Below are 12,273 nucleotides of genomic sequence, written 5' to 3'. Positions count from 1 at the left end.
ACACAATAAAACAATGCAGTCCACCTTATCAATACTAGAAGTCTGATTAGACAATGGGAAAGTTGATCACTAAACCTAATTAGAGCTAATCCCAGCAGACTTGTATTTAGAATAGGTTTCTTGAAGCTGAACAAAATTTAACTCTTAATGGCACACAATGAAACTGAACCAAGTGGGAGAAAGCCAGGGACAAGTCATTTCACAGGTCTGGGGACATAGTCTTAAAGGGGGCATTGTTCACCAAAGTCACAATATGTCCCCAGACGGTTCCCAAAGGGCCACACACACCCAACAAAAGTCAATATACTCTCAGGGGCACAATCTTCCAGGGGCCATAGTCATGAGGAAGGAGGCTGGCAAATAGGCTTCTCCAAAATCCAGGGAAGCAGGGCAACCTTCCATTTAAAGGGCCAGTCACAAATAGCAGTTTGTAACATATCTCCCCTTTTGGAGGGAGACTAACAAGGCACCTGACCTTCTGTCAGTCAGTGCCTAAGTTAGTCTCGCAACCCACCCACAAATAAACACTAGCAGCAAAGCAGCCCCCCCACAACAAGTAGCACTGGCCTGTAGGTTCCAGGTTATAGGATGAAAGTGTAGCATCCTCTGCCTTCCTGGCGCAGCTGGGCAAATAGCTGATGGTACTTGGGGGGCAGAGGCCAGCGGCACTCTGCCCTGGTGCCAGCGCTTCTGCTGGGGTGAGGGGTTTGCAGGCCAGTCCTGTAACAAGGGGGTCTGTAGGGCAGAGGCCAGCAGCGCTCTGTCCTGATGCCAGCTCTTCTGCTGGGGGAATTGGGGCATAGTCCTGCCCGGTGGCAAAGGGAACGTGGGGGTCAGTGGGGGTTAACATCTCCACTGTTAACCCTGGGCCCAAGTTAGGAGTTAGCTGGGGAGGGGGAGATTGGCTTACCTCCTCCTCCTGATACTCCGGCGGCCATTGGGAAGGGAGGTCGATGCTCTCCTCTTCCTGGGGAACATGCTGCGGCTGGGGAGAGAGACCGGTTGTCTCCTCTCCCTGGAAGGCACACTCCGGCTGGGGAGGGAGGTCGATGCTCTCCCCTCCCTGTAGCTGGGTCTGTCGCTGGGGATCTGGGCCGCCTGCCCAGCATCCCTGTAGGGCCGGTAGAGAGACTGCGGTCCCATCTCCACCTGCCTGCTGGGGGTCCTCCCAGGACCAGTCTATGAGGCCTGCTGCCTCTGGTATCTCTGGTTGGGGTTGGGGAAGGAGACCGGTTGTCTCTTCCCTCTGCACAGTATACTGCCGCTGGGGAGGGAGGTCGCTGCTCTCCTCTCCCTGTGGAACATGCTGCGGCTGGGGAGAGAGACCAGGTGTCCATACCCTCAAACTCCACAGTTGGCGCTCAAAGGCTCGTGCCGCTTTGTTCTCCATATCCAATTCCCGGATGATGCGACTGACTACCTCCTGCGCAGGGTCTGGACCATATCGGACTAGCCGCCTCTTTACCTCTGGAACGAAATCCGCGCCCTCATAGCGACGGATCCGGTTGAGGTGCTCTTCACATAGTTCTGACCAGTATCTTGTCAGCTCCATGCTGCTGTAGGTAGGGACGCTGCGCAGTGGCTAGCGTTGCCCTCAATAACTTTCCTACGATACCAGTGCTGTTGTGGTGCTGCTCCTTGCGCTAGGACGCCAATCCCACCGCTGCCGCCAAATGTTACGGTTGCCTCCAGGCTGGCTGGAAGTTGGACCGTAGAAAAGGATGCTCCTAGCGCTCACCAAAGAATCATCAGCACCATAGTCAGCAATCCCTGTAGTGATATTAGCTGAAGCTGTCCCCTACAAACATGAGTCAAAGCTGCAAGTTAGAGGGACAGAAAATAGGTCTGATGTGCTGGAGCACACAGCCTGCTTTTATTCAGGTTACATGCAAACAGGACACTCCCTTTGACAGGCCACAACATTTACTTCAGCAGATAACATTACACACAATAAAACAATGCAGTCCACCTTATCAATACTAGAAGTCTGATTAGACAATGGGAAAGTTGATCACTAAACCTAATTAGAGCTAATCCCAGCAGACTTGTATTTAGAATAGGTTTCTTGAAGCTGAACAAAATTTAACTCTTAATGGCACACAATGAAACTGAACCAAGTGGGAGAAAGCCAGGGACAAGTCATTTCACAGGTCTGGGGACATAGTCTTAAAGGGGGCATTGTTCACCAAAGTCACAATATGTCCCCAGACGGTTCCCAAAGGGCCACACACACCCAACAAAAGTCAATATACTCTCAGGGGCACAATCTTCCAGGGGCCATAGTCATGAGGAAGGAGGCTGGCAAATAGGCTTCTCCAAAATCCAGGGAAGCAGGGCAACCTTCCATTTAAAGGGCCAGTCACAAATAGCAGTTTGTAACAATATATATATATATATATATATATATATATATATACATATATATATACACAAAACACGGGTGGGGTCAGCACTCTCGGGCCGGACTGGGTACACATCCCATGACCCTGCAACATGCACAGCCCTGGGTGCAAACCAGCACTCTCAGTAAGCTGCACTGTCACCAGAGCCACAGACAGTTAACCCCAGACAGGCCTGGGTGCGAGGCCCAAACAGGGAAAATTGCACAAAAATAATACATTAATATAACACACAGAAAAAGTCCAGCACTCACTCACAAGCTCTCAACTAAGATAAAAAGCAACAATGGAAGAGTTAGTTACCGCATCTGGCCACATGGGAAAAGCCCAGGTACCTCGTCAAGGTCTCTTCCAAAAAAAAACCTGGGTCCCTAAACAGCCACACAATGCAGGCTCACAATCAAACAACTGTGAAAAAAAGCAACTGTGAAAAAATGGAGGTTGCACAGGCTTATGTAATCTCCCCAAACATATACAAAACACGGGTGGGGTCAGCACTCTCAGGCCGGACCGGGTACACATCCTATGACCCTGCAACATGCACAGCCCTGGGTGCAAACCAGCACTCTCAGGAAGCTGCTCTGTCACCAGAGCCACAGGCAGTTAACCCCAGACAGGCCTGGGTGCAAGGCCCAAACAGGGAAAATTAAAAAAATAATAATACATTAATATAACACACATACATATATGTATGTACAGGTAGCCTTCAGTTTACGCCGGGGTTAGGTTCCAGAAGGAGTGGTTGTAAATCGAAACCGTTGTAAATTGAATCCCAGTTTATAAAGTCAGTCAATGGGACGTGAGGGAGTTAGGTCCCAGGCCCCTCTCAACATTGTCATAAGTAACACCTAAGTTAAATGAACAAAAACATTTGCTAAAACAGCATTATAAACCTAATAAAAAAATCACACAACACAGACATTACTTGCATTTTTCTGCAAACGGTTCCTTCTATGCATTCCAATCTGGACTGATTTATAGATAGGAAGATCTTGTTCATTTCAGCCAGCATGTGTGTATCTTTGCTGCAACACAAGCGGACAGCTCCAACTACTGGCTATTTTACTGGCTATTTTAATCAATGCACTGCTTTCCCAATGCTTTTCAATAGCAGTCACATGACTGAAAACAAAGGTTGTTATTCTGAAACGGCGCAAATTGAACTGCCGTAAACCGAGGGCCACCTTTATATGTGTGTATTTCTGGATTTCAGACAAACTTCAGTATTTCTTTATTCTGGTGAAGTGTCGAGGATAATAAACTGGTCTGAGGAAGGGGAGATTATCCTTGAAACATCACCTGAATAAAGACGCACTGAAGTTTGTCTGAAACCCAGTGAGTGCGGTCTGTATACTTACTGCTTATTGCCCCGGCCGGCTCCCTGATATATATATATATATATATTAACTAGGCCAAAATATTACCAATTGCTTATAGTATTGCATGGCTGTATGAGAGACAACAAAACTAATTCTAATCACCCAACCTTACTCAAATATATTATTAAACGTTCTTTTTTTTGTGTTAAAATTTCCCTACAGATTCTTTGAGGGCAGTAACCATATACATGGTTTAATTCCACTACCCACATCATGGCAGAGAGAAGCAACACAAGTTGGAGCCGGGAGGTGGCTTCATTTTGCTCAAGTCCTAAATTATTTTTAACAAGCAATTCAGTGGAAGTCTTCTTGGATGAATTACTAAAGGGTCTTCATAATGAAAGTGTACATGAACAAACTAAGGTAGGATAACTTACACTACTTAAAAGTAAATTATATTTCAAGCATGCAGTTTTAACGTGATTGTAAACTTTACTAAATTAATGGCCAGTATTAAATAATACTCTTAAAAACAGGGACACTTTAATTCATTAAAGTTTACAATGATGCTTATTTTTTTAAATACTTACCTTTTGCGTTATGGTAAGCATAACGCAGATCCTCCGTCAGCATCTGCTGCTTCTTTAGCATATGGATGACGACACCGGCTTCCTCCAATCGTTGCGTTGCCCCATGAGCTGGATGCTTAATTCTAAACACTGCTACAACCCCAGTTATTTTAGTTTTTTTTTTTTTACTTCCCTCCACCTAAAAGATTTCCGTTTGTTTTTCAATTGAGTTGTACAGTTTAAAGGTCACATTAAAAGGTGGGGAAAGTTCTGAAATGATTTATCTTTGTCTCATTTTTATACAGCACAGAAACCTGACATTTTAACGGGTGTGTAGACTTTTTTTTTATCCACTATATATTATTATTATTATTATCAGGTATTTGTAGAGGGCCAACAGATTCCGCAGCACTATATATATATATATATATATATATATATATATTATATATGTATTATATATTTCTTCTGTTAAGTGTGATCAGTCCACGGGTCATCATTACTTCTGGGATATTACTCCTCCCCAACAGGAAGTGCAAGAGGATTCACCCAGCAGAGCTGCATATAGCTCCTCCCCTCTACGTCACTCCCAGTCATTTTCTTGCACCCAACGACTAGATAGGATATGTGAGAGGACTATGGTGATTATACTTAGTTTTATATCTTCAATCAAAAGTTTGTTATTTTAAAATAGCACCGGAGTGTGTTATTATCTCTCTGGCAGAGTTTGAAGAAGAATCTACCAGAGTTTTTGTTATGATTTTAGCCGGAGTAGTTAAGATCATATTGCTGTTTCTCGGCCATCTGAGGAGAGGTAAACTTCAGATCAGGGGACAGCGGGCAGATGAATCTGCATAGAGGTATGTAGCAGTTTTTATTTTCTGACAATGGAATTGATAAGAAAATCCTGCCATACCGATATAATGTCATGTATGTATACTTTTCACTTCAGTATTCTGGGGAATGGTACTTCACTAGAATTACACTGTAAGAAATACATAAAGCTGTTTAATAACTAGAGATTATGTTTAACGTTTTTGCTGGAATGTAAAATCGTTTTCATTTGCTGAGGTACTGAGTGAATAAATGTTTGGGCACTATTTTTCCACTTGGCAGTTGCTTAATCTGTTTTCTGACAGTTTCTGTTCTCCCTCACTGCTGTGTGTGAGGGGGAGGGGCCGTTTTTTGGCGCTTTTACTATGCATCAAATATTTCAGTCAGCAACTCATTGTATTCCCTGCATGATCCGGTTCATCTCTACAGAGCTCAGGGGTCTTCAAAACTTATTTTGAGGGAGGTAATTTCTCTCAGCAGAGCTGTGAGAATTATAGTTTGACTGAGATAAAAAACGTTTATTCTGTAATTTGTTTCCTGCTTTCAGAATTTGTTATCTTTGCTAATGGGATTAAACCTTTGCTAAAGTTGTGTTGTTTACAAGGATTGAGGCTATAACTGTTTCAATTTATTAATTTTCAACTGTCATAGATCTTCTGTGCTTCTTAAAGGCACAGTACGTTTTAATATTATTCTAATTGAATTGTATTTCCAAGTTGCAAGTTTATTTGCTAGTGTGTTAAACATGTCTGATTCAGAGGATGATACCTGTGTCATTTGTTGCAATGCCAAAGTGGAGCCCAATAGAAATTTATGTACTAACTGTATTGATGCTACTTTAAATAAAAATCAATCTGTACAAATTGAACAAATTTCACCAAACAACGAGGGGAGAGTTATGCCGACTAACTCGCCTCACGTGTCAGTACCTACATCTCCCGCTCAGAGGGAGGTGCGTGATATTGTAGCGCCGAGTACATCTGGGCGGCCATTACAAATCACATTACAGGATATGGCTACTGTTATGACTGAGGTTTTGGCTAAATTACCAGAACTAAGAGGTAAGCGTGATCACTCTGGGGTGAGAACAGAGTGCGCTGATAATATTAGGGCCATGTCAGACACTGCGTCACAGGTGGCAGAACATGAGGACGGAGAACTTCATTCTGTGGGTGACGGTTCTGATCCAAACAGACTGGATTCAGATATTTCAAATTTTAAATTTAAACTGGAAAACCTCCGTGTATTACTAGGGGAGGTGTTAGCGGCTCTGAATGATTGTAACACAGTTGCAATAAATATTTTGGATAAATATTTTGCGGTACCGACGAGTACTGAGGTTTTTCCTATACCTAAGAGACTTACTGAAATTGTTACTAAGGAGTGGGATAGACCCGGTGTGCCGTTCTCACCCCCTCTGATATTTAGAAAAATGTTTCCAATAGACGCCACCACAAGGGACTTATGGCAAACGGTCCCTAAGGTGGAGGGAGCAGTTTCTACCTTAGTTAAGCGTACCACTATCCCGGTGGAGGATAGCTGTGCTTTTTCAGATCCAATGGATAAAAAGTTAGAGGGTTACCTTAAGAAAATGTTTGTTCAACAAGGTTTTATATTGCAACCCCTTGCATGCATTGCGCCGATCACGGCTGCAGCGGCATTCTGGATTGAGTCTCTGGAAGAGAACATTGGTTCAGCTACTCTGGACGACATTACGGACAGGCTTAGAGTCCTTAAACTAGCTAATTCATTCATTTCGGAGGCCGTAGTACATCTTACTAAACTTACGGCGAAGAATTCAGGATTCGCCATTCAGGCACGCAGGGCGCTGTGGCTAAAATCCTGGTCAGCTGATGTTACTTCTAAGTCTAAATTGCTTAATATACCTTTCAAAGGGCAGACCTTATTCGGGCCCGGGTTGAAAGAGATTATCGCTGACATTACAGGAGGTAAAGGCCATGCCCTGCCTCAGGACAAAGCCAAAGCCAAGACTAGACAGTCTAATTTTCGTTCCTTTCGTAATTTCAAAGCAGGAGCAGCATCAACTTCCTCTGCACCAAAACAGGAAGGAGCTGTTGCTCGCTACAGACAAGGCTGGAAACCTAACCAGTCCTGGAACAAGGGCAAGCAGACTAGGAAACCTGCTGCTGCCCCTAAAACAGCATGAATTGAGGGCCCCCGATCCGGGATCGGATCTAGTGGGGGGCAGACTTTCTCTCTTCGCCCAGGCTTGGGCAAGAGATGTTCAGGATCCCTGGGCGCTAGAGATAATATCTCAGGGATACCTTCTGGACTTCAAATACTCTCCTCCAAGAGAGAGATTTCATCTGTCAAGATTGTCAACAATCCAGACAAAGAAAGAGGCGTTTCTACGCTGCGTACAAGAGCTCTTGTTAATGGGAGTAATCCATCCAGTTCCACGATCAGAACAGGGACAGGGGTTTTACTCAAATCTGTTTGTGGTTCCCAAAAAAGAGGGAACTTTCAGACCAATCCTGGACTTAAAGATCCTAAACAAATTCCTAAGAGTTCCATCGTTCAAGATGGAGACTATTCGGACAATTTTACCTATGATCCAAGAAGGTCAGTACATGGCCACTGTAGATTTAAAAGATGCTTACCTTCACATACCGATTCACAAAGATCATTATCGGTACCTAAGGTTTGCCTTCCTAGACAGGCATTACCAGTTTGTGGCTCTTCCATTCGGATTGGCTACAGCTCCAAGAATCTTCACAAAGGTTCTGGGTGCTCTTCTGGCGGTACTAAGACCACGGGGAATCTCGGTAGCTCCATACCTAGACGACATTCTGATACAAGCTTCAAGCTTTCAAACTGCCAAGTCTCATACAGAGTTAGTGCTGGCATTTCTAAGGTCACATGGATGGAAGGTGAACGAAAAGAAAAGTTCACTCGTTCCACTCACAAGAGTTCCCTTCCTGGGGACTCTTATAGATTCTGTAGAAATGAAGATTTACCTGACAGAGGACAGGCTAACAAGACTTCAAAGTGCTTGCCGCACCCTTCATTCCATTCAACACCCGTCAGTGGCTCAATGCATGGAGGTAATCGGCTTAATGGTAGCGGCAATGGACATAGTACCCTTTGCACGCTTACACCTCAGACCACTGCAACTGTGCATGCTAAGTCAGTGGAATGGGGATTACTCAGACTTATCCCCTTCTCTGAATCTAGATCAAGAGACCAGAAATTCTCTTCTATGGTGGCTTTCTCGGCCACATCTGTCCAGGGGGATGCCATTCAGCAGACCAGACTGGACAATTGTAACAACAGACGCCAGCCTTCTAGGTTGGGGTGCCGTCTGGAATTCTCTGAAGGCTCAGGGACAATGGAGTCAGGAGGAGAGTCTCCTGCCAATAAACATTCTGGAATTGAGAGCAGTTCTCAATGCCCTCCTGGCTTGGCCCCAGTTGACAACTCGGGGGTTCATCAGGTTTCAGTCGGACAACATCACGACTGTAGCTTACATCAACCATCAGGGAGGGACAAGAAGCTCCCTAGCTATGATGGAAGTATCAAAGATAATTCGCTGGGCAGAGTCTCACTCTTGCCACCTGTCAGCAATCCACATCCCGGGAGTGGAGAACTGGGAGGCGGATTTCTTAAGTCGTCAGACTTTTCATCCGGGGGAGTGGGAACTTCATCCGGAGGTCTTTGCCCAAATACTTAGACGTTGGGGCAAACCAGAGATAGATCTCATGGCGTCTCGACAGAACGCCAAGCTTCCTCGTTACGGGTCCAGATCCAGGGATCCAGGAGCAGTCCTGATAGATTCTCTGACAGCACCTTGGGACTTCAGGATGGCTTACGTGTTTCCACCCTTCCCGTTGCTTCCTCGATTGATTGCCAGAATCAAACAAGAGAGAGCATCAGTGATTCTAATAGCACCTGCGTGGCCACGCAGGACTTGGTATGCAGACCTGGTGGACATGTCATCCTGTCCACCTTGGTCTCTACCTCTGAATCAGGACCTTCTGATACAGGGTCCCTTCAAACATCAAAATCTAACTTCTCTGAAGCTGACTGCTTGGAAATTGAACGCTTGATTTTATCAAGACGTGGGTTTTCTGAGTCAGTTATTGATACCTTAATACAGGCTAGGAAACCTGTTACCAGAAAGATTTACCATAAGATATGGCGTAAATACCTATATTGGTGTGAATCCAAAGGTTACTCTTGGAGTAAGGTTAGGATTCCTAGGATATTGTCTTTTCTACAAGAAGGTTTAGAAAAGGGTTTATCTGCTAGTTCTTTAAAGGGACAGATCTCAGCTCTGTCCATTCTGTTACACAAACGTCTGTCAGAAGTTCCTGACGTCCAGGCTTTTTGTCAGGCTTTGGCCAGGATTAAGCCTGTGTTTAAAACTGTTGCTCCACCATGGAGTTTAAACCTTGTTCTTAATGTTTTACAGGGCGTTCCGTTTGAACCCCTTCATTCCATTGATATAAAGTTGTTATCTTGGAAAGTTCTATTTTTAATGGCTATTTCCTCGGCTCGAAGAGTCTCTGAATTATCAGCCTTACATTGTGATTCTCCTTATTTGATTTTTCATTCGGATAAGGTAGTCCTGCGTACTAAACCTGGGTTCTTACCTAAGGTAGTTACTAACAGGAATATCAATCAAGAGATTGTTGTTCCTTCTTTATGCCCAAATCCTTCTTCAAAGAAGGAACGTCTACTGCACAACCTGGATGTAGTCCGTGCTCTAAAATTTTACTTACAGGCAACTAAGGAATTTCGACAAACGTCTTCTCTGTTTGTCATTTACTCTGGGCAGAGGAGAGGTCAAAAAGCTTCCGCTACCTCTCTTTCTTTTTGGCTTCGTAGCATAATTCGTTTAGCTTATGAGACTGCTGGACAGCAGCCTCCTGAAAGAATTACAGCTCATTCTACTAGAGCTGTGGCTTCCACTTGGGCCTTCAAGAATGAGGCCTCTGTTGAACAGATTTGCAAGGCTGCAACTTGGTCTTCGCTTCATACTTTTTCCAAATTTTACAAATTTGACACTTTTGCTTCATCGGAGGCTATTTTTGGGAGAAAGGTTCTTCAGGCAGTGGTTCCTTCTGTATAAAGAGCCTGCCTATCCCTCCCGTCATCCGTGTACTTTTGCTTTGGTATTGGTATCCCAGAAGTAATGATGACCCGTGGACTGATCACACTTAACAGAAGAAAACATAATTTATGCTTACCTGATAAATTCCTTTCTTCTGTAGTGTGATCAGTCCACGGCCCGCCCTGTTTTTAAGGCAGGTAAATATTTTTTAATTTATACTCCAGTCACCACTTCACCCTTGGCTTTTCCTTTCTCGTTGGTCCTTGGTCGAATGACTGGGAGTGACGTAGAGGGGAGGAGCTATATGCAGCTCTGCTGGGTGAATCCTCTTGCACTTCCTGTTGGGGAGGAGTAATATCCCAGAAGTAATGATGACCCGTGGACTGATCACACTACAGAAGAAAGGAATTTATCAGGTAAGCATAAATTATGTTTTACACAAGTATATGTGTGTGTATTATATATTTACATATGTATATTTATATGTGTGTGTGTGTGTGTATATGTGTGTATATATATATATATATATATATATATATATATATATATATATATCTCTCTATATATATATCTATATATATATATATATATATATATATATATATATATATATATCTCCAAGCAGGTATGGCACTCTCAATTCAGTGACCGGGGTGCTGCAGAAAACCAAACATACAAACAGGAAAAAAGCAGGCACTCTCCGATATTTGCAAAAAAGGATATCTTTTAATCCCAAGTAGCGTGGCGTTTCGGAGTATTACCTCCGTCTTTAGACTTAACAATTTTAGTGAAAACAAACATCTCCTTATATACACATGTTATAATCAATTCACCATTACTCACCCTGACTTCGTGCACAAACTTGCAGCAGTCACTAGGTGCATAACTTGCGTCACTACCGGGCGCCGTATGTTGCCATACTAACGTGCCGGGTCAAGTAAACAACATTAATTGTGATAACTTGTATCTTAGACAATATCTATCTGGTGACTAAACAAATACTTATAACTATATCTATCATATTAACTAGAACTACAGCGTAAGGAAACCTATAGCACAAAAAGATTAAAACCAATCACATAAATCAAAAACATTATCCAGGCTGTACAATTCCACTCGCTAGACTGCTAAATAACTAGCTCAGAAGGCATGGATGCAAGTCAACTTGTAAAACGGATCCATCTCATTATAAGTACCGAGGCTTATTAATTGTATAGAGGCTTATTAATAGTATTACTATAGTGAGGTTACATAGAGTTAGTAAAGTTACATAGAGCTAATACTACATAATATGGATATTAGAGCTAAATGACAGATACGAAATATAGTTGTAAATATTACATATCTACATATAACAGACCGGATCAGATTTATATTAAGCTAATAGTCACAGAGTATCAAAAGAACATCTATACTAATGTAACTAAAGGGCCTGTCTGAGTAGCACATAAAGACACATTAAGCTACATAAAACTATGCCATTCTATTTTGGTGTTTAAACCCTTAGGCCCTAAAGGGACAGTCTACCGTAGAATTGTTATTGTTTTAAAAGATAGATAATCCCTTTATTAAACAAAACACTGGTTGTGATTTTATGCGCTTATGTTCTGAATGAACCCAATTTTCTTATTGATTATTATCTATTATTACCAATATGATGGTATAATGGAAATTTGTCTAACGATAAAAACACCTTTAAATATAATAAAAAAACTATGTAAGCAGTTTAAAACTGAGGATTCTAAAAAAAACTTCTAAAATTGGATAAATATTAAATAAGAAATCAAAATAAAAAGCATAATAGTAATAATAATACAATAAATAAATAACAAAATGTTGTAAATAAATGATTAGATTATACCCTAGTAGACAAAACTGGAAATTTGTGTTTACCAAAAGTCCATAGATATAATCACAGTCATGAAATGGGATTTTATCATTTTATAGTCCCCTGTCACACTTAGACTTAGAATGAACAGTTTTTGAAATTCTGTTAGGATTGGGACGGTACCTTGAATATTAAAGCAGAGAGTTTTCTTATATTTTGCAGATGATCCTGAGTTGGTGAGGGATAATGT

The 12,273-nt window shown here is 42.5% G+C and overlaps 1 protein-coding gene across 3 annotated transcripts in view; it reads left to right on the top strand.

Annotated features, from left to right (window-relative positions):
* The window catches only part of AP5B1 (adaptor related protein complex 5 subunit beta 1), a 75,640-nt gene that overhangs the window by 47,452 nt on the left and 15,915 nt on the right, over positions 1 to 12,273 (top strand). For all 3 annotated transcript variants that reach the window (XM_053690571.1, XM_053690570.1, XM_053690569.1), the window contains one exon: positions 3,941 to 4,141. In XM_053690571.1, coding sequence (XP_053546546.1) covers positions 3,992 to 4,141 — 150 coding nt within the window. In that variant the 5' untranslated portion in view covers positions 3,941 to 3,991. The remainder of the gene's footprint in view (positions 1 to 3,940; positions 4,142 to 12,273) is intronic.

Source organism: Bombina bombina, chromosome 8 (assembly GCF_027579735.1).
Source record: "Bombina bombina isolate aBomBom1 chromosome 8, aBomBom1.pri, whole genome shotgun sequence".
Taxonomy (NCBI): domain Eukaryota; kingdom Metazoa; phylum Chordata; class Amphibia; order Anura; family Bombinatoridae; genus Bombina; species Bombina bombina.
This window is presented reverse-complemented; position numbering and strand designations above follow the sequence as displayed.